The sequence below is a fragment of the Melanotaenia boesemani genome, chromosome 10 (genome assembly GCF_017639745.1).
Source record: "Melanotaenia boesemani isolate fMelBoe1 chromosome 10, fMelBoe1.pri, whole genome shotgun sequence".
Taxonomy (NCBI): domain Eukaryota; kingdom Metazoa; phylum Chordata; class Actinopteri; order Atheriniformes; family Melanotaeniidae; genus Melanotaenia; species Melanotaenia boesemani.
In genome coordinates, this window is record NC_055691.1 from 503,838 (window position 1) to 531,097 (window position 27,260).

The 27,260-nt window shown below is 37.4% G+C and overlaps 1 protein-coding gene and 1 long non-coding RNA gene across 2 annotated transcripts in view; one reads left to right on the forward strand and one right to left on the reverse strand.

Moving 5' to 3' along the window:
* The first annotated feature begins 1,912 nt into the window (after positions 1–1,912).
* Positions 1,913–27,260, forward strand: part of LOC121647282 (neural Wiskott-Aldrich syndrome protein-like) — a 66,929-nt gene continuing 41,581 nt past the window's right edge. The window contains exons 1-2 of the mRNA XM_041996578.1: positions 1,913–2,331; positions 23,158–23,292. Coding sequence (XP_041852512.1) covers positions 2,227–2,331; positions 23,158–23,292 — 240 coding nt within the window. The 5' untranslated portion in view covers positions 1,913–2,226. The remainder of the gene's footprint in view (positions 2,332–23,157; positions 23,293–27,260) is intronic.
* LOC121647284 lies at positions 15,793–16,285 on the reverse strand. The gene is made up of 3 exons (XR_006011824.1): positions 16,265–16,285; positions 16,013–16,092; positions 15,793–15,843 (listed from the first exon to the last, which is right to left on the reverse strand). It is a non-coding gene; the product is annotated as an uncharacterized LOC121647284 (long non-coding RNA).

Sequence of the window (27,260 nt, forward strand, 5' to 3'; positions counted from 1 at the left end):
TCTGGGACCCCCCAAAGGGGTCCCCCAACAAGCACAGGGGGTCCCTGAGGCTTTGAACATAAAGAGCCATTATGATTAATGTCCACACATTGTCCCTATTTTAAGAAAAAAGTAAGGCTCTATGCTAATTGAATTAACTTTATTTAACTTTGGCTTTATCGAAGGACAGGACTACATTCTATATGGTAAAAATCTCACTTTAGAAAGCAGAAAGCTGAGCATGGTTTCAGAACAGGGTGGAGCGGTCCATGGCTTTTTAGTATATGCATGAAAGGGGTCCCCAAGAAAAATAGGCTGGGAACCACTGGTCTTCAAGTACTTCATAATTCTGTACATGTGTACAGTCCTCTTCTGTGTGCATTGTAAGGCATTACTTATCACAAATGGTGATCTCAAAAGCCGGTTTCCAACAGGTTCCGATCGGTACAGGGCACTTTGGTTTGGTAAATCCTGATCTCTGTTGCATTTGCCTTACCTGGTAGGCGGCATGCCGACCAGATAGCTATGACATCCTACTATTATCTACATAATAGTGTGATGTCATAGTGGCGCTACACCTTCCTCGAAGAAGAATGCAACACAGAAACAAGTGGAAATGGAAAACACTGTCCCATCCGGTATTGACCAGGACCTCTTGGTGGAAATGGGAAAAGGAAAGTCAGAACCGCAGTTTAAAACTCAGAGGTTCTCACTTCAAACATGTTGTTTGTCCATTCCAAGACCAAAGTAAAAACAGTGACACAAACATGACAGCTGCCATGTACATGGATCCATGTAAAGTAGATGTGCATGACTCATTCTAAGAGAATAAAAAGTTATTTCACTAAACCAATCAGATACCAATAGAAATATTAAATTAGAATAGAATAGAAATACTTTATTAATCCCTTTGGAGAGTCCTCAGGGAAATTTGGGTACCAGCAGCAATACAACACCAACAGTAAAGCAGGACAAGCACAAGACACAATATATACAAGTACAAAGCAAAATAGAGGCAACAAGGTGCAAGAAAAGCACAAATAGAATGCAATAAATAACAATAAGATAAGTTAAATAAAACAATATAAACAAGCATTGCACACAGTAGAGGTGGTAGATTCCCAGTTCACTATTGCACGTATAAGTTATTGCAACTGTTTGTATGGGTTATTGTGCATGTGTTGTATCAGGCGGACTGCACACCTCCCTTTATTAATCCCACAGGGAAATTACAATGTTGTAAAAGTTTGTTTTAAAATGAAAACAAAGATAATCATTCATTAGAAGATAATGCCTTGTTATTATTTGATGGCTGCTAGAAACACAGTATTTAATTTTCCTGTCACTCGTTTTGTTACACACCGCACCTGTAAAAAATGGGAGCTTAAAAACATTTCTGGTAGGATGTTTCACAGCCATGTTGTTTGAGAAAAATAATGTCTTGTTTTTTCTAATAAACACTTGAACTCTTCTTAGACTTCAGAATATTTCCATTTTGAATTAGAAATGCAATTCTTTATTTAAAGTTGTGCTTAAACGCAATAATTTTACCCATTCATTTACTCCACATTCTGAGCTCAGTATTAATCCACGTCGTTTCACGTCCACAAACTAGCTCCTCCCAACGCAAAGTCCCACTCCACCGTAAACACCCCCACCTTCCCCTCCTGGTCCCTCTGCAAAGCTGCATTCCTGCTGCCATATCGGACCGTACCATTAAGTTTGAGCAATCATATTTAATTATCGCTGTGGCTCAAAATATTCCCGCATTTAACGAATGTTTTTTATTGAAATGCATCTTAAGTTATACATTTATTCGTTTGTAATAGCCATTCTCAAAGTTGTATCCATATTAGAAGGGATGCTGACATAATTTCTTCCAGCCAAAGCTCCCCTGCTCTCCATTGGAAGTGGTCTGCTCCGTCCTGCCATGTTGGATGCGCCCACAGCCTCTGCAGCTGCTGGAGTTTCCGAATCAAAGTTAAGCGTCTGTCCACCTAGAGACATTTTATCTTTCGTTTTCACCAAATGGAAAATAAAAAGTGTCCTATTTAGCTGGAGCACGCGTGGAAAACAGCCCGCATCCTCCTCTTCCGCTCTCCTGCCTGGAGTCGGACCGAGCGGAGATGATCCGGTTGCAGGCCACAGCAACCGGAGCCCGCATGGATGTTCTGTAGTTAGTAGTGAAGCTGCGCCCAGTCTTGGGATAACTGCATCGTATCCGGGTAACTAGAAGACTTCGGAACCATGAACAGCCATCCTCCGCCCCGCAGGGCTCCCAACGCCGGATCCTTGCTCTTGACCCCGCAGGAGAATGAGTGCTTGTTCGGTTACCTGGGCAGGAAATGTACCGTAAGTTTTCCTGTTTGTTTACCTGCGGCAGGTTTGAAATGTTTGCAGGTGCATTTAGTCCGCGCGCTCAGCTGGAAGAAGCAGTAAAAATGTGTTTGTTCTCCGCTGCTGTTATCAAACTGGACGCCTTGTGTAACCGGACGTGGGAGCTGCAGTGTGTGTTGTTGATGGAGGGCAGTCTGCTGCTCGCTTCATCCATCTGCGTTAGGTGTGTGTGTTCTGGATAAATGTCCTTATGACCCACAGGAAGCACGATGTAAGCTTCTGGTTCGTACAGTAACGTCCAGAGAAGCCGCACCCAAAAAACTTCAATCAGTGTATTTATCAGTGTATTTATCAGTGTATTTATCAGTGTATTTATCAGTGTATTTATTAGTGTATTTATTAGTGTATTTATTAGTGTATTTATCAGTATGTTTATTAGTGTATTTATTAGTGTATTTATTAGTGTATTTATTAGTGTATTTATTAGTGTATTTATCAGTGTATTTATTAGTGTATTTATTAGTGTATTTATCAGTATGTTTATTAGTGTATTTATTAGTGTATTTATCAGTGTATTTATTAGTGTATTTATTAGTGTATTTATCAGTATGTTTATTAGTGTATTTATTAGTGTATTTATCAGTATGTTTATTAGTGTATTTATTAGTGTATTTATCAGTGTATTTATTAGTGTATTTATTAGTGTATTTATTAGTGTATTTATTAGTGTATTTATCATTGTATTTATTAGTGTATTTATCAGTGTATTTATTAGTGTATTTATTAGTGTATTTATCAGTGTATTTATTAGTGTATTTATTAGTGTATTTATCAGTATGTTTATTAGTGTATTTATTAGTGTATTTATTAGTGTATTTATCAGTATATTTATTAGTGTATTTATCAGTGTATTTATTAGTGTATTTATCAGTGTATTTATTAGTGTATTTATTAGTGTATTTATCAGTGTATTTATTAGTGTATTTATCAGTGTATTTATCAGTGTATTTATTAGTGTATTTATCAGTGTATTTATTAGTGTATTTATCAGTGTATTTATCAGTGTATTTATCAGTGTATTTAGTGTATTTATCAGTGTATTTATTAGTGTATTTATCATTGTATTTATTAGTGTATTTATCAGTGTATTTATTAGTGTATTTATTAGTGTATTTATCAGTGTATTTATTAGTGTATTTATTAGTGTATTTATCAGTATGTTTATTAGTGTATTTATTAGTGTATTTATTAGTGTATTTATCAGTATATTTATTAGTGTATTTATCAGTGTATTTATTAGTGTATTTATCAGTGTATTTATCAGTGTATTTATTAGTGTATTTATTAGTGTATTTATCAGTATATTTATTAGTGTATTTATCAGTGTATTTATCAGTGTATTTATTAGTGTATTTATCAGTGTATTTATTAGTGTATTTATTAGTGTATTTATCAGTGTATTTATTAGTGTATTTATCAGTGTATTTATTAGTGTATTTATCAGTGTATTTATCAGTGTATTTAGTGTATTTATCAGTGTATTTATTAGTGTATTTATTAGTGTATTTATTAGTATATTTATTAGTGTATTTATTAGTGTATTTATCAGTGTATTTATTAGTGTATTTATCAGTGTATTTATTAGTGTATTTATTAGTGTATTTATCAGTATATTTATTAGTGTATTTATTAGTGTATTTATCAGTATGTTTATTAGTGTATTTATTAGTGTATTTATTAGTGTATTTATAAGTGTATTTATCAGTGTATTTATCAGTGTATTTAGTGTATTTATCAGTGTATTTATTAGTGTATTTATTAGTGTATTTATCAGTGTATTTATTAGTGTATTTATCAGTGTATTTATTAGTGTATTTATCAGTATATTTATTAGTGTATTTATTAGTGTATTTATCAGTGTATTTATTAGTGTATTTATTAGTGTATTTATCAGTATGTTTATTAGTGTATTTATTAGTGTATTTATTAGTATATTTATTAGTGTATTTATTAGTGTATTTATCAGTATGTTTATTAGTGTATTTATTAGTGTATTTATCAGTATATTTATTAGTGTATTTATTAGTGTATTTATTAGTGTATTTATTAGTATATTTATTAGTGTATTTATTAGTGTATTTATCAGTGTATTTATTAGTGTATTTATCAGTATATTTATTAGTGTATTTATCAGTGTATTTATCAGTATATTTATTAGTGTATTTATCATTGTATTTATTAGTGTATTTATCAGTGTATTTATTAGTGTATTTATTAGTGTATTTATCAGTGTATTTATTAGTGTATTTATTAGTGTATTTATCAGTATGTTTATTAGTGTATTTATTAGTGTATTTATTAGTGTATTTATCAGTATATTTATTAGTGTATTTATCAGTGTATTTATTAGTGTATTTATCAGTGTATTTATCAGTGTATTTATTAGTGTATTTATTAGTGTATTTATCAGTATATTTATTAGTGTATTTATCAGTGTATTTATCAGTGTATTTATTAGTGTATTTATCAGTGTATTTATTAGTGTATTTATTAGTGTATTTATCAGTGTATTTATTAGTGTATTTATCAGTGTATTTATTAGTGTATTTATCAGTGTATTTATCAGTGTATTTAGTGTATTTATCAGTGTATTTATTAGTGTATTTATTAGTGTATTTATTAGTATATTTATTAGTGTATTTATTAGTGTATTTATCAGTGTATTTATTAGTGTATTTATCAGTGTATTTATTAGTGTATTTATTAGTGTATTTATCAGTATATTTATTAGTGTATTTATTAGTGTATTTATCAGTATGTTTATTAGTGTATTTATTAGTGTATTTATTAGTGTATTTATAAGTGTATTTATCAGTGTATTTATCAGTGTATTTAGTGTATTTATCAGTGTATTTATTAGTGTATTTATTAGTGTATTTATCAGTGTATTTATTAGTGTATTTATCAGTGTATTTATTAGTGTATTTATCAGTATATTTATTAGTGTATTTATTAGTGTATTTATCAGTGTATTTATTAGTGTATTTATTAGTGTATTTATCAGTATGTTTATTAGTGTATTTATTAGTGTATTTATTAGTATATTTATTAGTGTATTTATTAGTGTATTTATCAGTATGTTTATTAGTGTATTTATTAGTGTATTTATCAGTATATTTATTAGTGTATTTATTAGTGTATTTATTAGTATATTTATTAGTGTATTTATTAGTGTATTTATCAGTGTATTTATTAGTGTATTTATCAGTATATTTATTAGTGTATTTATTTGTGTATTTATCAGTGTATTTATTAGTGTATTTATCAGTGTATTTATTAGTGTATTTATCAGTGTATTTATTAGTGTATTTATTAGTGTATTTGTCAGTGTATTTATTAGTGTATTTAATATATTTATTAGTGTATTTATTAGTGCATTTAATGTATTCATCAGTATATTTATTAGTGTATTTATCAGTATATTTATTAGTGTATTTATCATTGTACTTATTAGTGTATTTATTAGTGTATATAGTGTATTTATTAGTGTATTTATCAGTGTATTTAATGTATTTATTAGTGTATTTATCAGTGTATTTAATGTATTTATTAGTGTATTTATCAGTGTATTTATTAGTATATTTATCAGTATATTAATTAGTGTATTTAATGTATTTATCAGTGTATTTATTAGTGTATTTATTAGTGTATTTATTAGTGTATTTAATATATTTATTAGTGTATTTATTAGTCCATTTTGTGTATTTATTACTGTATTTATTAGTGCATTTAGTGTATTTATCAGTGTATTTAGTGTATTTATCAGTGTATTTATTAGTGTATTTATTAGTGCATTTTGTGTATTTATCACTATTTATTAGTGCATTTAGTGTATTTATCAGTGTATTAGTATATTTTTTAGTATATTTATTAGTGTATGTATTACTGTATTTATTAGTGCATTTAGTGTATTTATCAGTATATTTATTAGTGTATTTATCAGTGTATTAGTGTATTTATCAGTGTATTTAGTGTATTTATCAGTGTATTTACTAATCTATTTATTAGTGTATTAGTGCATTTAGTGTATTTATTAGTGTATTTATCAGTGTATTTATTACTGTATTTATTACTGTATTTATTAGTGCATTTAATGTATTCATCAGTATATTTATTAGTGTATTTATCAGTATATTAGTGTATTTATCATTGTATTTATTAGTGTATTTATTAGTGTATTTATCAGTATATTAGTGTGTTTATCATTGTATTTATTAGTGTATTTATTAGTGTATGTAGTGTATTTATTAGTGTATTTATCAGTGTATTTAATGTATTTATTAGTGTATTTATCAGTATATTTATTAGTAGATTTATCAGTATATTAATTAGTGTATTTATCAGTGTATTTAATGTATTTATTAGTGTATTTATCAGTATATTTATTAGTAGATTTATCAGTATATTAATTAGTGTATTTATCAGTGTATTTACTAATCTATTTATTAGTGTATTAGTGCATTTAGTGTATTTATTAGTGTATTTATCAGTGTATTTATTACTGTATTTATTGCTGTATTTATTAGTGCATTTAATGTATTCATCAGTATATTTATTAGTGTATTTATCAGTATATTAGTGTATTTATCATTGTATTTATTAGTGTATTTATTAGTGTATTTATCAGTATATTAGTGTGTTTATCATTGTATTTATTAGTGTATTTATTAGTGTATGTAGTGTATTTATTAGTGTATTTATCAGTGTATTTAATGTATTTATTAGTGTATTTATCAGTATATTTATTAGTAGATTTATCAGTATATTAATTAGTGTATTTATCAGTGTATTTAATGTATTTATTAGTGTATTTATCAGTGTATTTAATGTATTTATTAGTGTATTTATCAGTATATTTATTAGTATATTTATCAGTATATTAATTAGTGTATTTAATGTATTTATCAGCGTATTTATTAGTGTATTTATTAGTCTATTTATCAGTGTATTTATTAGTGCATTTAATGTATTTATTAGTGTATTTATTAGTGCATTTAGTGTATTTATTACTGTATTAGTGCATTTAGTGCATTTATCAGTGTATTAGTGTCTTTATCAGTATATTCATTAGTGTATTAGTGTATTTATTACTGTATTTATTAGTGCATTTAGTGTATTTATTAGTGTATTTATCAGTGTGTTTATCAGTGTATTAGTGTATTTATTAGTATATTCATTAGTGTATTTATTAGTGCATTTATTAGTGCGTTTAGTGTATTTATTACTGTATTTATTAGTGCATTTAGTGTATTTATCAGTATATTTATTAGTGTATTTATCAGTGTATTTAGTGTATTTATCAGTGTATTTATCAGTGTATTCATTAGTGTATTAGTGCATTTAGTGTATTTTTCAGTGTATTAGTGTATTTATTAGTATATTTATTAGTGTATTTATCAGTGTATTTATTAGTCTATTTATTAGTCTTTTTATTAGTGTATTAGTACATTTAGTGTATTTATTACTGTATTTATTAGTGCATTTAGTGTATTTATCAGTATATTTATTAGTGTATTTATCAGTGTTTTAGTGTATTTATCAGTGTATTTAGTGTATTTATCAGTGTATTTATTAGTCTATTTATTAGTGTATTAGTGCATTTAGTGTATTTATTAGTGTATTTATCAGTATATTTATTAGTGTATTTATCAGTGTATTTATTAGTGTATTTATCAGTGTGTTTATTAGTGTATTTATTAGTGTATTTGTGTATTTCTTACTGTGTTTATCAGTGTATTTATTAGTGTATTTATTAGTGTATTTAACAGTGTATTTATTAGTGTATTTATCAGTGTATTAGTGCATTTATCAGTGTATTTATTAGTCTTTTTATTAGTGCATTTAGTTTATTTATTAGTGTATTTATCAGTGTATTTATTAGTGTATTTATCAGTTTGTTTATTAGTGTATTTATGGTGTATTTAGTGTATTTATCAGTGTATTTATTAGTGTTTTTATTAGTGTATTAGTGCATTTAGTGTATTAATTAGTGTATTTATTAGTGTATTAGTGCATCTAGTGTATTTATTAGTGTATTTATTAGTGTATTAGTGCATTTAGTGTTTTTATTAGTGTATTTATTAGTGTATTAGTGCATTTAGTGTATTCATGAGTGTATTTATTAGTGTAATAGTGCATTTAGTGTATTTATTAGTGTTTTTTTTTAGTGTATTAGTGCATTTAGTGTATTTATTAGTGTATTTATTAGTGTATTAGTGCATTTAGTGTATTTATCAGTGTATTTATGAGTGTATTTATTAGTGTATTAGTGCATTTAGTGTATTTATGAGTGTATTTATTAGTGTAATAGTGCATTTAGTGTATTTATTAGTGTATTTTTTTTAGTGTATTAGTGCATTTAGTGTATTTATCAGTGTATTCATTAGTGTATTAATTAGTGTATTCTTTAGTGTATTTATTAATGTGTGTGCTACATGCACCTATTTCTTGCATTTCGAAGTTGTGAACATTTAAATGTTCTTTATTAGAAATGCACATAGTACCTCTGCTCAGCTCATCTAATGTTGATAGATGTGTTATATAACACATTTTTGTGATCTTTACTATTATAACGTCACTGAATCACCTCTGCTATTCCATATATAGCTCGGGACACTACGTCATCCCACATTGCATTGTAGGACGCCGCCGCCATACTTGTAGACAGCAGAGTGAAACAGCAACAACTGAACATGGAAGAAAACAAAAATAAATACATTGATGGAGATAAACTTAAGAACACCGTTCCTTGCAAAGAAAAATGTAAAAATCGTCCATCGTCGTAGTCCGTCCAGCGTGTCCTGGATCTGCCCCGGGGCCTCTTTCTGGAACACCTCACCAGGGAGGCATCCTAACCAGATGCCCGAGCCACCTCATAGGGCTGGGTATCGCCACAAATTTCCAGAAACGATTCGATTCGATTTTTCAAGAGCCAGAATCGATTCGATTTCGATTAAATCCGATTCGATTCAATATTGATTCTTTTACAGTTATTTTTGTAACACAGATTTTTCTTGAATATTACACATGTTCTCAGATAACTATTTTTATAAAACACTGAGGCAACCTTTCAATTATGAATATACATTTTAAAGTTTAATTTACACTGAAAAAATGTCTAAAAACAGCAACATGTCACATGACTACCATTTATTTGTGAAAAGAATACATTAAATGTTTAACACAACAGAGTGTTACTGTAACAGGACTGGGTATAGCCACAAATTGGGTTTACCCTTACACAAACTTTTTAGTCAACAACAATGACCAAATTAAATTAGGTGAGCAAACTGTACACCTTAACTGCAATTGTATTACATGTGCATTGGCTGTGCATGTTACTTATTGTAAACATATTAGCATTTCTGAAAAAAACATCCTTATTCCTGGACAGGTTCTTTTTAAAAGAACAGCAAAAAGATGTGTGAAAAATAAAGTGAGAACTTAAACTGAATCATGTCTAGATAGCTAGTGAACATAGTGTCTAAAAACAACAAGTGAACATCACTTATGCCGTAGGAAGAACATGCACAACCTTTTCATTTTACACAGTTTTTCTGCTGTCTAGTAAATTTACAAAGACCGACAGTCATATCTGTCTCAAATAACTTGAGAATGGACCCAAACAGATCAGAATTGTAAAGGCTCCAAACTTGATTTAAAATTGTGCAAAACAAAGAACATAAGTTTTTTTCAGTCTCTGAGATGGTATTATATAACAACTATAGCTAACTTAAACTGTATAGGTTATGAAACTGAAGACCTTTATGATTGCATTCTTATTTGTTCACAACTGCAAGATTTTTCTGCAAGAAAAGTAACTGGTCTACATGTTGTGGAGTGAGGCAGCTCCTTTGTGCTGTTACAATGTCCCCAGCTGTTGAAAAAACACGCTCTGAGGAGACACTAGTCCCAGGTACACAGAGATACCTCCTTGCTAGACAAGCCAAAAGGGGATACTCCCCTGCATGTGCTTTCCACCAGGTCAGTGGGTTGTCAGAGAGCAGGATCGGTTTTACCTCCCTATATCTGTTCACTTCTTCCTGTGCCTCTTCAGCTGGAGTCTTCTGTGATGTTGCAGGTTTAGATGCATAGGCAGATCCAAGGAGAGTCACCAAGGCTGATTCCCTTAATCTCTTTGGTGAAGGAGGGGTGGCATCCTTAACAGGACCAGGAGGGATGCATTTCTCCTTTGCACCACCACCAGCTTGCTGTTAAAATATGAAAATGATGTCTTAGGGAAAAAAAAATTAACATCAGTCTTTCGTTGTTGTTGTTAATGTAAAAACTTTTTTTTTCTACATTTTAACTCACGTTAGATGTGTCCACTTGCTCAGGACCTGCAGCTTCAGTCACCAGGCGAGAAAAGGTGTTATCACGGGCCTCACTGGACAAGAAGGGCAGAGTCTTGAAGCGAGGATCTAAGGCTGATGCCACATACAGCTTGTCCTTCAGGGTCAAATACCTTCAAAATATTATATGATTATGTGAATAACCTCATTAGTTGATATTGTGTAATCATTGAGATATATTGTATATGTTTCACAATCAGAATCAGTTTTATTGCCAAGTAGGTTCACCCGTACAAGGAATTTGTTTTGGTGCGTTGATGCCAACAAGAGCAGATATATACAAAAAAAAAAACAAATGGATAAGAAAATAAAAATTTGAACCACCCAATACTAAATTTACAACAATAAAGTATTAAAAAATAAAAAAAAATAAAAGGAAAAGCCGTTACACATACATGCATACATTAACATACTAACATACAGCATGCGTTCTAAAATTTTATAATGTATATTTAATTAGCCTACCTTGAGTTCAAGTTGTTGTATACAGCAGCCTTAAGGTCTTTGATGACAGCTGTGTCATGGGTTGCACCACTCATCTCCAGCAGCAGCTGTGCATGCAGGGGTGCCACAACTGACAGAGTGGGGGTCTTCTCCTCAGACATAACCAGTGTGGCTGCTTTCAGGGGCTGAAGAGCCTTCATCACATCTTCTGCCGTTGTTATGTCTGCCTCAGTCAATGTGCAAAGATCACTCTCTTTCCTGCGAACTTCAGGTGATAGAAGAGCTGCTGAGATGGCTGGCTGTTGCTCCAGGAAGCGCTCCAACATATCCATTGCGCTATTCCACCGAGTCACCACATCAATAACCAGCTTATGTGCAGGCAGATTTAGCATCCGTTGCTTTTCTTTTAGTTTGAGGTTAGCCATAGCACTACGATGAAAGAATGACACGATGTACCTTACTCTCCCGAGCAGGCGTGCAACAGCTGGGATCTTGAGAGCTGCTTGTGAAGCCAGGTTTAGGGTGTGAGCAAAACACCCGACGTGCAACAGAGACGTTAACTCCACAGCTCGGACTATGTTTGCAGCGTTGTCTGTCACGATGACAGGGTCTTTGTCCGTTAGTTCCCACTCCTGTAAAGCATCAGACAGAAGGTCTGACAGATTTTTTGCCGTGTGACTCGTTTGAATCTTCCTGGTTTGTAAAACATGAGACAACAGTAGCCACTCCATATCTATATAGTGGCATGTTATTGTCAGATATGAATCTGTGGCTCTCGATGTCCAGCTGTCACAAGTTAGGGCAACTCTTGTCGCCAACTTCAGCGAAGTTGCAACGCCATTTTTCACCTCTTCATAGAGCTTAGATATGGCCACCTCGCTTAAATGTTTGCGTGTTGGCAACACGTAGCGTGGCTCAAGTAATTTAACGAGGCTTTGGAAGCCGTCATTTTCAACCACGCTAAATGGTCTTAAGTCTTTACATATAAACACTGCGATCGCTTCAGTTATTTTCTGGGCCCGCGACGAGCTTGAAGACAACTTGCACACAAACGCGTTTTCTAGCTTGGTTTGCTTTTGGTCGCTTGCGTTCGGCTGCGTCGTAGGGTGATGCCTCGTTAAATGGTTTCTGAGGTTGGTGGTATTTCCACAATATTTTACCTCGATGTCGCAGAGTTTGCAGACCGCTTTGGTTTTGTCCAGCTCCTCTATGTTGCTTTCACTGGGTTTAAATCCAAAATAAAGCCACACATCTGCCTTCAAACTTGAGGGTGCTTTCAGTAGTGTTGTTTTGCCTTCTCCTGCCATTATTGTCCTCAAAGCCCAAACTCGCGAGATTTCGCTGAGCATAGGCAAGTACCGCGGGAGTACGGTCATGTGACCAGAAATTAAATACTTTATTTTAAATCGATCTCTGAGTTTATTAATCGATTTTCGTTTAATATAATTAAAATCGATTTAAATCAATGAATCGATTTTTTTAACCCAGCCCTACCACCTCATCTGGCTCCTCTCGATGTGGAGGAGCAGCGGCTCTACTCTGAGCCCCTCCCGGATCACCGAGCTTCTCAGCCTATCTCTAAGGGAGAGCCCTGCCACCCTGCGGAGAAAACTCAATTCGGCTGCTTGTATTTGCGATCTTGTTCTTTCGGTCACTACCCACAGCTCATGACCATAGGTGAGGGTAGGAACGTAGATCGAGCGGTAAATCGAGAGCTTTGCCTTTTGGCTCAGCTCCTTCTTCACCACGACAGACCGATGCAGAGTCCGCATCACTGCAGACGCTGCACCGATCCGCCAGTCCATCTCCCGCTCCATCCTTCCTTCACTCTTGAACAAGACCCCGAGATACGTGAACTCCTCCACTTGGGGCAGCACTCTATTGCAGACCCGGAGAGAGCACTCCACCCTTTTCCGGCTGAGGACCATGGTCTCGGATTTGGAGGTGCTGATTCTCATCCCAGCCGCTTCACACTCGGCTGCGAATCGCTCCAGTGAGAGCTGAAGATCACGGCCCGATGAAGCCAACAGAACCACATCATCCGCAAAGAGCAGAGACCCAATCCTGAGGCCACCAAACCGGATCCCTTCAACAACTTGACTGTGCCTAGAAATTCTGTCCATAAAAGTTATGAACAGAATCGGTGACAAAGGGCAGCCATGGCGGCGTCCAACCCGCACTGGAAACGATTCTGATTCACTGCCAGCAATGTGGACCAAGCTCTGACCAATCGTACAGAGACCGGATAGTTCGTACAAGCGGGTCCAGCACTCCATACTCTCGGAGTACCCCCCACAGGAGTCCCTGAGGGACACGGTCGAATGCCTTCTCCAAGTCCACAAAACACATGTAGACTGGTTGAGCGAACTCCCATGTCCCCTCAAAGACCCTGAAGAGGGTATAGAGCTGGTCCACTGTTCCACGACCGGGACGAAAACCACACTGCTCCTCCTCAATCCAAAGTTCGACTATCCGACGGACCCTCCTCTCAGCACCCCTGAATAGACCTTACCAGGGAGGCTGAGGAGTGTGATCCCCTAGTAGTTGGAGCACACCCTCCAGTCCCCCTTTTTGAAGAAGGGGACCACCACCCCAGTCTCCCAGTCCAGGGGAACTGTCTCCGATGTCCACACGATGCTTCAGAGGCGTGTCAACCAAGACAGCCCTACAGCATCCAGAGCCTTAAGGAACTCTGGGCGGACCTCGTCCACCCCTGGGGCCTTGCCACCGAGGAGCTTTTCAACCACCTCAGCTATTATTAAGTTTTCACTAATCAAACTGCCAAGTCATGTCAGAGTCACTAACTTTGCACATTTCCCATTGTGACGATTTGACATTTTGTCATTTGTGTCAACTTAAACAGTCCGATCTTTATTTTTGTGACAAAATTAGTAATTTATCAACGCCATCTTGTACTTTAGGGCTGCAACTAATGACTATTCTGATGGTCGATTCGTCACTGACTATTAAAACGACTAGTCGACCAATCGGATTATGTATCTCATGATTATTAAATGGCTCTTATTTCACTTTCAGCTTTGAAATCTTGCATGAGGTTGTTAAGTCTAACGTGCCTTGTCTTTAAATGTTCGAGCATTGCAGATGTACTTCGGTGGTACACAAGGTCCGCTTTACAAATCTCACATGCATTTAATTTATTTTGTAAGTTTAATGTGAAGTTAACCACCGTTTTGTTCCCTGGTCGGTCACCATATTTTTCCCCTGGCGTACTTTAGTCTGCAATTCTCAGCAGAGATAGATCTGTATTAGTCTGGTATGGTCCTCTACTAACTAACTCAGTCCTTGCTGCATCACTGAGGGCTGGCCAGTCAGCAAATCTATGGTGCTCTGAAATCAGAAATTGCTGAGGTTGAGGTGCTGCAGGTGGCAGAGTACTAGCAGAGCATGATGTGATTGTTGCTCCTCCACCTGAAGGCAAATACATACATGCAAAATGGATGTTAGTGTACACAATGTCAAAAAAAGCAATAACAAATGTAAAAATGGGTAATTTGATTTGTGTACGTAAAATTCTCTTATTAGCTTGTATTGATTCATCAATATGACGTTTTGCTTCAATTCATGGTATAAATTTAGCTCAAAATCCTGTTAAACACAATCTGATACTCGTCTTCTGTCCCCTAATAGATACCCAGAAGAAGAAAACCACATTATAATATTTTTAATATGTCACATGGTACTAAATGGTAGCCCCCCCCCCCCCAAAAAAAGTTCATTTTTGTTCCATTTTGTTAAAGGGCCAAATAAAGACCTCATGAAATGAAATGAATGAATGAAATGAAATGAAATGAAATGAAAAATACTTTATTAATCCCAAAGGGAAATTCAATATTGTAGTAGTAGTAATTTTTTTTTTTTTTTTTTTTTTTTTTAGTAAAGTAAAACAATCACATTAATTAATTAAGGGCTTTGTTCTTCAGCCTGATAGCTGCTGGAAGGAAGGATCTTCTGTATCTCTCTGTCTTGCATCGGACTTGAACAAGCCTCCCACTGAACACACTCTGTTGTTTCGTCACGGCGTTGTGTAGGGGGTGTGAAGGATCTTCCATTATCCTCGTCAGCTTGTACAGAATTCTTTTTTTGATGATCAACTCCAGCGGCTCCAGAGTTACTCCAAGCACAGAACCGGCTTTCTTGATCAGTTTGTTAATTCTTTTCAAGTCTCTGGTTCTGATGCCGCTGCCCCAGCAGATTGCTGCAAAGCTGATTGCACTTTCAACAACAGACCTGTAGAACATTTGCAACATTTTGGTGCAGACGTTAAAAGATCTCATACTTAAAAAATTGGACTTTTCTTACCATTTTTTCATGGGCCGGGCCTTAACGGGTTAATAAATTACAACATATTGTAAATACTCAAAACTGTACATTATAACTTGAGTGTGATTAAGCTGTTTTAGACTGTGCTTACACTAAGCATTACTAAACTACATCTACTATAGACCAGCCTGCAGGGCCTGACAGGCCAGCAGTGTTTGAGAACAATAATGAAGAGTGTCAACTTGGCTTGATGAGAAAACAAGTCACTGAGCTTTTTAATTGTGCTTTAATAGATAGTATTCAAGGAGCTTACTTGTTTCAGGCTGAGCTTCCGTGGTCTCAGTGCTCTGTGTTTCACTGGTGCCTGGAATGCTAGATGTGGCCACATCACCTGCATCAGCCAGGTCAGTGGCAATCAATTTGCAATAATCATTCAAATGGTGGTTGAAATTAGTTTCAGAGGGATGAAATGTTATTGAGACTTCCAAGTCATTTCATTATAGTCTAGTGAATTTGGTCAGATGGTTATGAGCTGAAATTATTCATTCTAAATGACTTACTTGCTTCAGGCTGTGTGCCCCTGGACTCTGTCATCTGTGTTACGTGCCTGATGCTTCCCAGGATGTTCCTTCACTTTCACCTGTATTTAAGCACATTGTACAGTCAGACAAGCAGCGTTTGATACAATAAGTGAAATGATCGTGGATCATTGGATCATTTTTAGGAAATAACTTTTGTATTTTATATTTACATATTTTAGAATAGGCCTACTTAATAGTATGAATGTGGCTTGAATAAACAGACTTATTCACCCGAGACAGGCTGTGTTCCTGGCCTGTGTTTCACTGCTTCCTGATGTACTTCTACAGGAAGTTCCGTCTCCTGCAGCTGTATTCAAACACAGAGTTGATCCATGTTAATAAGGCTACCACATTTGGTCATTTCTATCATCCTACCACATAACTGCATTCTTCCAATAAATGTTGACACTGTACCAATACCACCACTACTACTATCACTAATAAGTAGCTCCAAGGCTGAATTCTGCTACTAATAATAGAGATAATAACAATCGTAATAACTGCTAATAATAATAACACAACATATAGCAACAGTAATACTAGTTGTACACACAAAGTTCAAAGGGGGGTGAACCTGAAGGATCAAGTGTCTCCAGCAGGTGTTGGCCTCTGTAAATATAGCCTCAGTGCATCTGGGAAATTAAAGAAAAAAAGTTTTCAGTATACATCAGGAAGGGAACTGTAGCAAAGGATGGACACAAACTATCCCTAAAACGGTTACCATACTGTATGTGTGCGACAGACAGCTATAATTATATTATTATAATGAATGTAGAAGCACAGCTGAACCTGCACATGCTGGCAAAACCTGAGTTTGTGTATCTGGAACATTCTAACAGCACCACTAAATTTATCTTTACAATACCTTTTTGACAGTTCAGGACAGGTCAGGATATTTCACTAAAAGATGTTTAATAAACATAGTCAAGCCATTTATTAGACGATAACCATAGTTTAAACATTGATAAACATAGTTTATTGCCTGACCCCTATATGTTAAAATAGCATCACAAAAGCATACTTTATCCAGATACTGATTTTACATCCATGTAGGTTATATGAAGTTACATTAGCTAGCAATATGATTAGCAAGCTAACAAAGTAACAGTTGATAGTAGCTAGCAGGTTGCTAGTGTTTCTGTTTGTTCTGTCTTTCAATGACTACAAACAGGACGGTTGAGCCTTACCCCTGCTCACGGGGAACGTTTATTAACAACAACCTTTTCTAGCAGCCCGTGTTACATACAAACATGTCCGGGTGGGAACAATAACACTCAAAGCAATTCCTATTGCTACATCCCCTTTCTTTTCAAGAACAAACAAGCAATTTTTTTTTTTTTTTTTTTTTTTTTTTCCAACCTTGACTCCTTACTTATAGCACTGTTAACAATAGTTTCTTAACATAGCAATCTCACAATCTGAAACAGTTTGTCTTATATTCTGCTTAAACTTTGGTCCATACTCTTTCTTCTTTCCTTTTCAGAGTTAAGTGCACACAAAGTCCTTCAGGTGTGTGGGACGTTTCACCACACGTCCTGACCTTGTAACAGTCCTTGGGCTCCCAGTGTTTAGGGATGCCGGGTTGAGCTCAGTCTCAGGTTGTGGGATTTCTGACACACTCGGTTGTTTCTCCGCAGCTCTCCTCAGATGGCGGCGATTCCGTCTGAGAACAGTGCCTGTGTCCAACACAACCGAATAGGATCTGTTGCCAAGTGGGGTGCCCACTGTGACCCGTTTCCATAAGGTGTTTGGTTCTAGAGGCTGCACTCGTACCACATCACCCGGTTTCAACGAATCCATGTCCTTGGCTGTCCTGTCATAATACTTTGACTGCCTCTCCTGGTTTCTTTTGAGTCCTGACTTGTTGTAGGTGACCTTTGGCTCGAGTAGTTTGTCACTGATTGGCAGTAAGGCTCTTGTTCTCCTGCTTAAGAGCCTTTGTGCAGGGCTTGTGTCCAAACCTTGGGTCGGGGTGTTGCGATGATCCAAAATGGCCAGATATGGGTCTTGTCCTGCTAGTTTTGCCTTCCTCATTAGACGTTTGGCCGTTTTCACCGCTGATTCCGCCTTCCCATTACTCTGGGGATATCCAGGCGATGAAGTTTTGTGTGTGAATTCCCATTTGCGACTGAAGTCTGCAAACTCTGCTGAGCTGAATTGGGGTCCATTGTCAGAAAAGACGGTATCAGGAATGCCCTGGCGTGCAAAGTGAGCTTTCAGCTTCCGAATGACAGTGTTTGACTTTGTATCAGGCAAATAGTCCACCTCCCAGAAATTGGAGTAGTAATCCACTGTCACTAGGTAGTCCTTATTGTCGAATGTAAACAAATCTGTTCCCACTTTAGCCCATGGTCTTGTAACTATCTCATGTGGCTGTAGTGTCTCTTTTTGCTGTCTAGTGTCCACAGATCGACAGGTGTGGCATTTGGCGACATGCTTTTTAATGTGGTCATTCATACCCTGCCAATAAACACAGTCTCTTGCCCTCCTGAGGCATCCCTCTGTTCCCAGGTGAGAAGAGTGAATCCTCTGAGTGATGTCCTTTTGTAGCGAATCCGGGATCACAACCCTTTCGCCCCTGAACACCAGTCCATTTTGGGTGCTCAGCTCCTCCTGTAATGAGTAAAAGTTGGTTATCTCAACAGGCAAGTCTTTTTTATCCTTAGGCCACCCTTTTTGTATTGTTTTGATCAGAGTCTGCAAACTGGGGTCTGACTGCGTAGCTGTGCGTATGTTGTCCATTCTCTCTGCTGAGATCGGCACATAGTCCACCATATTGACACATTCGGTCTCCAACTCTGTCTGGCTTTTGCTTGAGTTTTTCATATATGCTCTACTTAATGTGTCAGCTAGGTGCATGTCACGACCGGGAACATATGTGATGGTCAGATCATATTTTTGTAATCTCAAGAGCATGCGTTGCAGTCTTTTAGGAGCATTTATCAGTGCTTTTTTGAAGATTGTCTCTAGAGGCTTGTGGTCCGACTGGACTCTGACTGGACGGCCGTAGGTGTACTGATGAAACTTCTCCATGCCAAAGACAATGGCCAAGCACTCTTTCTCTATCTGTGCATAGCCTCTTTCAGACACCGTCAACGCTCGACTTGCATATGCTATTGGTTTGCCTTCTTGTGTTAAAGCAGCTCCTAGCCCTGTTTCACTTGCATCACATTGTAACGTCAGCTCTTGTGCTGGGCTGTAGTATTTCAACACTGGCACTTTTGTCATCTTGTCTTTGATTCATTTGAAAGCTTCGTCTTGCACATCTGTCCAGTCCCAGAGACTGTCTTTGTGTGTAAGCTGTCGTAATATCTCACAATCGTCTGACAGATGTTCATAAAACTTTGAAAGATAGTTTACCAGTCCTACTAGTCTTTGAACACCCTTCACATTTGTTGGTGCTGGCATTTCAGTAATGGCACGCACCTTCTCTGGGTCAACTTTGAGTCCCTCTGCTGTGAGCAGGTGACCAATGTACGGCACTTCCTGTTTCCTGAGCTGGAGTTTGTCCACATTCAACTTGATGTTCCGGTCTCTGCATCTTTCTAGAAAAAGTCTCAAGTTCTTGTCATGGTCTTTGACTGCGTCCTGTTTCGTCTCACCTTCACCTACGATCAGGATGTCATCTGCTATAATATATGTACCAGGCAGGTTCTCGAGGGCCTGTGTTAGTTTCCGTTGGAACACCTCAGGTGCCGGGCTGATGCCCATTGGCATTCTCAGCCAGCGAAATCGGCCAAAAGGAGTTGCAAATGTTGTCAGGTAGGTCGACTCATCATCTAACCTCACATGCCAGAAGCCATGTTTTACATCACACACCGTGAAAATTCTTGCCTTTTCTAAGTCTGGTAGTATGTCGTCTATTGTTGGAAGTGGAAAATGGCTTCTTTTTAAAGCTTTGTTGAGTGGTCTTGGGTCAATACAAATCCTGGGTTTACCATTGGGCTTCTGTACTGACACCATGCCACTGATCCATTCTGTGCTCTTCTCCACAGGTGCTATAATCTGTCTGTTCACAAGACTTGTCAGTTCCTCTTTAAGTGATTTCATCATTGATACTGGAACTCTGCGTTTTGGGAGTTTAACAGGCTGCACGGCTGGGTCTATTTCCAGTTTGTATTCTCCCTGCAGGCAGCCGTCACCTGTAAACACGTCATGAAACTCGGTTTTTATCTCCTCTATCTGCCAAGTGTCTCTGACCACTGGCTCTCCCGTCACAATACTATCCAGTGCATATATGTTGTCGTATTGGACTTGGATGAGTTTCATTGCTTCACTCGCTCTGCGGCCTAGTAGAGCTGTTTTACAGTCTTCTCCAACAACTTCAAACTCGACCCTGTACTTTTTCTTGTTTCTTGGATTAGTCATCTTGACTCTGCACTTGCCTAATGGACACAGTTTTGTCTTATTGTACATCACCAGTACCTTGTCTGTGTGTTCTACTTTCACATCTGGGTTCAGCAAGTTGACAGGAATGACGTTGCACGTTGCCCCACAGTCAATCTGAAAGTTCACAATCTTTCCGTTAATCATCATCCCAGCAAACAGTTGCTCCGTTTTCTCATTTCGTTTCTCTCCGATCTGGTTCACTTGTGTTGCTGCTGTCGTGACTGCTGTGACTGTCATTATGTCTTCACACGAATCTGAGTCCGTCTCTGCTATTATGTGAACTGTTTTCTTGTGTTCCCTTTCTCCTGTCTTGTTTCTGCATGTAACTGCGAAATGATTTTCTTTGCCACATTTCCTGCATTTTTTTCCAAAAGCTGGGCACTTATGCTTAAGTCTTTCATGTGTTTTTCCACAAAATTTGCAGTATATTTCACTGCTCCTCACTTTTCTTTCTGCATGTTTTATCGCGTGAACATCTTCCGCACCATGTCCTTCTATTGTCCTGCTGTACTCACGTGAGATCTCCATTGATCTACAAATCTGCAGGCACTTGTCGAGATCCAGCTTCTCTTCTCTGAGTAGTCTCTCTCTCCAACTGGAGCTATAGGTGCCGCAAACAATCCTGTCTCTTATCAGTGAATCCTTCAGTTGTTCAAAATTGCAGGTGCTTGCCAGCGTTCTCAAGTCAGTCACGTATTTGTCAATCGGTTCTCCTGGAGTTTGGTTACGTGCAAAAAATCTATATCTTTCCACTGTTTCATTTACTTTTGGGTTACAGTGTCCATCCAGTTTATCCATCAAACTGGCAACAGTCAGCCTTGCCTCTGACCCTATTAACGTCCCACAGAGCTCTCTGCCTTGTTCTCCTATGAGGTAATAGAAAAGTTTTACCCGCGCCTTCTCCTCTGCGTCTGGCATGGCCAACTCGATGTACAGTGTAAATTCCTCCTTCCAGGTCTTCCATGACTTGGCGAGATTGGAGGAGTCCATACGCCACTGTTGAGGCGGTTTTAATCCTTCCATCCTTCTTAATGTATGGAGCACGACTTTTTTCCTCTCTCGGGCTGAAGACGCACTGTTAGCTGCTAGCTCCGTTTAGCGTCAATCAGCTTCGTCCAAACTCTCCGCTTCGCGGTGCCTTCACAGTCCAAACCTCTCAAAAATGAACCGCTACCGCTGCCACCATGTTTCTGTTTGTTCTGTCTTTCAATGACTACAAACAGGACGGTTGAGCCTTACCCCTGCTCACGGGGAACGTTTATTAACAACAACCTTTTCTAGCAGCCCGTGTTACGTACAAACATGTCCGGGTGGGAACAATAACACTCAAAGCAATTCCTATTGCTACAGCTAGTAGCAGCAATAGCTGCGTGGCAGCAATGAAATGTTATCCTGTAATGCAAAATACTATTAAACATTTGACAGTATAATGAGTAAGATGGCTTACTTCTATAGTGGGCTTTCTTTTCTCCACCAGAGGGTTTCGACTGCCTCTTCATTGTGATGTTCAGTGACACTTAGTTGAGCTTTACAAGTTGAGCTTGGAGGTGTATGTGTGTGTGTGTGTGGTCTGCAACAGAACACATATTGAGACCAAATTAAAGAAAGCTTTACACAGTTCCTTGAAGGACTAAACAAAAGAGGAGGAATCCGCAATATTAACTCAAATATACATAGGCATGGCGATTAGCTACGTTCTCCCATCACACCTGCATCATTAATATGACTATTACAGAACATCTGAACAGTACGGAGTATTAACGCGAAGCAATGAATTCCTCGATTGACAATAACTGCTAAATATGCTCGCAGGTAAGCATACAGCTACATGCTAATAGCCTGCTAACAATGACATGATTAGCTGCTTACAGAATACCGGGAAAGGCATTGAATCGCAAAAATGTTATATTTACAATAATTATGAGAAAATAAAGAACACTCGATCTGTCTGGTATCTCAATACTTACAAGATATTCATGAACGCATGGTCAATTCACGCTGCACAAGTTTAATTGTCTCACTAACTGCTAACTCACTCTGCTACTGCTGCTACTGAAGCTAAGGAAAAACAACTGAGCAGGGCTGCAGTACACATCTCCGCCACAAGGTGTCCTGTCCGGCTTCCAGACACAGAAAGAAAAGTGTCAAATGTGGCATCTCCCTCAGAAGAGTTGGTGGTCTAAATATGTACAGTACCCTTTTTTTTTTTTTTTAGAAGCAATGACCCTTCCATCCAACCAAGCATCAGACAACAAACTGCCGCACAACAACAACAGAGAATTTCTTACAGCTTTTACAAATAAACTAAGCTGACAATCATCAAGACTTTGTAAAAAAAAAAAAAAAAAAAGTAACCAAGACAGCAACAAGATGTATCAGCGACAAAACAACCAAAGTACCAAAGACACACACATTTTAAAAAAAATAATAAAAAAAATTTTTTTTTACCCTGAACAAAAGTAGCTCGATTATAAACCCACTGGACGACTCAGTGACTATGTCAGCATGCAGAGTGAGGAATCGGGAGTGAGCGGTGATGAGTGTGACCACCCGCGATCATGGGGCACAGGCCCCGTCAGGCACCGGCCATCCAGGCTGGAGCAAAGGGCCCCAAGAGCCCAGAGGCAGCCGGTTTAGTGGTCCTTATAATTTTTCTAAATGTTTTGCATTGTGTACAGATGTTTCCTTTCCCCTGTTGACTGCCTCTGCTTGTTTTTGATCTTCCCTGTTTTTAGACTCTGTGTTCGGCGGTGGTCCAGGTGTATGGGGCCGAGCGCGGTTGCAGCTGGGTGAAAAGGTGCTGTGGAGTGGTCTGCCTGGTCAAAGACAACCCCCAGAGATCCTACTTCATCAGGGTGTTTGATATCAAGGTAAGTGTGATCAGTCCAACACAACTGCTTCATGTTTGCTGCTTCAAGGTCTGAAGTCTTAGGCAGAGATGATGACTGGTTACCAGCTTAAAGGTCCAGTGTGTAAGATTTACTGACATCTGATGGTGCTGATGGGCATAATTGTGGGCATAGAAATTTCTTCAGTTGTGAATGTACGGTGGCTGTCAGTGGCCAAAGTTCTTCCAGACACAAATATTTTTTCATCTCTGGGTTCTTTCAGTGGCCTGAGGTGCAGCAATGACTGCACTACAGGTAGCTACTTCCAACTTTTTACATGTGAACTGTCTTCTTCTGTGTCTTTTAAGGCAAATCTTATCCCAAACTGTGCTCTAGCACCTATCAAAAAAAGCCAGTACTGCAGTTTTAAAGCACAGAGGGTTCTCACATCACACACAGTTGATATTGTTTTTGGAAATTCAGAGCTTCTAAATGGTGCAGTTAGTGTTCTCGGTCCGCTGACCTCCTTTTGTCGAACCCATGCCAAAAATCTGGGTGTTATTATTGACAACTCCTTCAACTTCCACCGGCAGGTTAACTCTGTAGTCAAAAGTGTGTTTTTCCATCTGAGGATGCTCAGCAAGTTAAAGCCCTACCTGCCCAAGTATGACTTAGAAAAAGTTATTCACCTGCTCATTATGTCCCGTATTGATTACTGCAACTCCCTACATTACGGCATTGACCACACATCTCTACATCGACTGCAGCTGCCCAAAATGCTGCTGCTCGGTTGCTTACAGGGACACGACGACGTGATCACATCACCCCTGTGCTCGCCTCTTTGCATTGGCTTCCTGTTATGTTTAGGACCCAGTACAAGATTTTATTAATTGTTTTTAAAGCTTTAAATGGTTTGGCTCCCTCGTACTTGTCAGAGTTGCTACACCAGCATGCTCCAGCAAGGACGTTGAGGTCCTCCTCACAGCTCCTACTGAAGGTCCCAAATGCCAGACTTAAATCCAGGGCGACAGAACTTCTCTGTTGCTGCTCCTAAGCTGTGGAACAGCTTCCCCTTCACGTTAGAGCGGCTCAGTCTGTCGCTGGTTTTAAGTCTTTACTCAAACCACCGACTTCTTTGCACTGGCATTTGAACAAAACTGAGCTTGACATTCGTGTGTTTTATTATTTAATTTTATTGTAGTTTTTAATTCTAGTTTTGTTGTTTTTATTATTTTATAGATTTTGTCTTTTTATCAATTTTTATTTTTGTTTTTATTTTTATTGGTTTTTTTTGTTTTATTGTGTAGTGTTTATTTTAACTGTGGAGTGTTTTTGTTCTGTTGTTCAGCACTTTGGGCAACTGCTGTTGCAGAAAATGTGCTATATAAATAAACTTGAACTTGTTTGTCCATTCAAAGACACTGTAGTAAAAATGGTGGCACAATTATGGCATCCGGTGGTGGATTAAGATGGTCATGGGCCCTTGGCTAATTTTGGGAGTGGGCCCTCCATGTTTTCACATGCATGAAATGGCATTCATGAGAGTACATCTTACAGATCAAAAAAGCTTGAAGTTTTTAAGTTTGAATGCAAACATCTGTGGCACTAGTGAGAGAAAATGACAACATAGAGGCAGACAGAACTGCCCTGTGCAACACCAGAATAAAACTATTCCAGAAAAATGCATTATAATCTGCAGCAGTACAGACAAGCGGCACACCATATTATTATGCAACAGCATATGTCAGATATTAATTTCTACATTTTGTCTTTCTTGCTTTTCTGATGGAGAAGTCCATCAGTCTTGTAAAATCCAGTTTGTGAAGAATATCACTTTCAGAGGACATCAGAGGTAATTCAGTGTTTTTGGCCCATAGTAAATCTCAGTCTATTTTTATTAGTCCTAGTTTTAAAAAATCGTTCTCTGCTGGCGTTAGTTACAGGTAGTCATAAATCGTCGCAGTGCTATGTCAACATTTGGAAACACTGAAGACTGGACACTGAAACACTGCCCAAGTTCATTCACAAAGTCCTCCTCCATATCACCTGGATATCTCTTGTGGAAATTAGCCTCGCCTGTGCGTAGCTCTTGTGTGGGGATAGATAGTGTTCAAAAATCCAAATGTTGCTGAGTGTCCTTGTAGGCGTGATACCTCCGATCCAGTTCTGCAGCGAGTCTATGACGGCGATTTAAAAACCTGTTCTAAACTTGTCACGGCCTGACAGCTCACTCTCGGGTTCATCTGATTCATCTGCATGTTTCTTCTTTTTTCTCAGCCTGTGCATGTCTACTTTATAGTTTTGGGACACATGTTTTTTGCATCACTTTCAAAGCTGTCAAACTCATGTTGGAGAGATAGAACGTAATCCCTCAATGGTTAACAGCATTACATAAAGCTGGTTCAACTGCCTGCAGAGCAGCACTTATCTTATGAAAGCGTTGAAGTATGTTGTTCCACATGTTGCAGAGAAAGGCATTCTCCAGTTTTTCCATCTTCATGTGCAGAGTTCATTACAAGCAGTTAGACAGTTCTGGCATAGTGCTTCTGTCGCTAGTGTGTGTGCTGACCATCTAGTGTCACAGACTTTTTAAAGTCTGTCCTGTGGTTTTCATTAGGCTGTAAACCTACGGTAATAGTCTGCCAACAGGACGTGGATTTAGATGAAAACTTATATAATGTTAATACAAATTTAAAAAACTCCTCTGTTTCATTGCGGCAGGTAACACTGTTAAGCCCCACTAAATTAAGTGTGTTCACGGTGCACGGCCAAAGGGTTAAAAGGGCTCCAGACTGCAACCAAACAGTCGCATTTGCAATTAAAATGTGAGACAGTACGAGTGAATTTTTCATCGTCTCTACAACGGTGAAACATCTACCGGTCTTTTTCTTGTAGGAGTTATAACTGAATTTATTTAGTCGCTAACAAACTTCTGCTCCCTCTTCAGCCCAGTAGCCCAGCCCAGCTAGTGCTGGTTTGTCGACTCAAACTAACTTCAATACGAGAAAAGGAGACGAACAGCAACAAAGAAGACGACAGCCAATGTGTGTGTGAGCGGGGACAAACGAGCTCTGTGATTGGCTAATGTGTGGAAAGAGGCGGGTCTTTGGGGGAATTTATTATTCCTCAGTGTTGCCAACTTAGCGACTTTGTGGTTATATTTAACGAGTTTTCAGACCCTCTAGCGACTTTATAAAAGAAAGCGACAAATCTAGCGAGTTTTTCTGGTGTTACTGGAGACTTTTGGAGACGGAGGTGAATGAAGGGAGTTTATCTTCCCAACGAGGAGCGGTGCTGGTCAGACCCTCTCATACGAGGCTTGGTCTTCTCGCAGCAGCAGCAGCTGCATTCAGACGACGTTCACCTCTGTTTCATGACCAGGCTGGAAATGAAACGTAAAAGCTGCTGCTGGTTTACCGTCCTAGAACCAGGCTGATGATGCTAATTAGCGACTTGTAGGACAGCCAATAGCTGCTGTTCTTACTGAGGAGTGGGAAAAGTGGCTGGAGGAGCATCAGTCCCTGAAGCTGTTTATTACCAGGAACTACATGGACCAGTCGTACCATGTCCTGTGGGGGATGATGGGGACAAAGATGTCGTTCTGCTTCGACTATGAAGTGAAAATCAATTCAAATCAAATCAAATCTGATTTAATTTGATATGACAAGTTCTATGTCTACTTGGTTTGTATTCATATGGCAAGTAAGATGGGTTTTTTATGTCATGTCAACTGCACAATAAATGTGAATCAAATATTGTAATTTCTGAATTTTTTTTTCAAGTATTTATCACTAATACAGTGAAAATGAGAGGAAATGTGAATATTGTAAATTTTCTGCTTGTGCTCCTAAAAATTTGAGTTAGGGGCTGCTGTGCTCCTCTTCTGGAGCCCTGGTTAATCTCTTTGATGTGTGCTTGCAGACCACTGTAAATACCAAACATGTTGGCAGCATTATCATAAAACTGGCCCCTTACTGATATCAAGCCCCATATCTTGTAGAATATCAAGC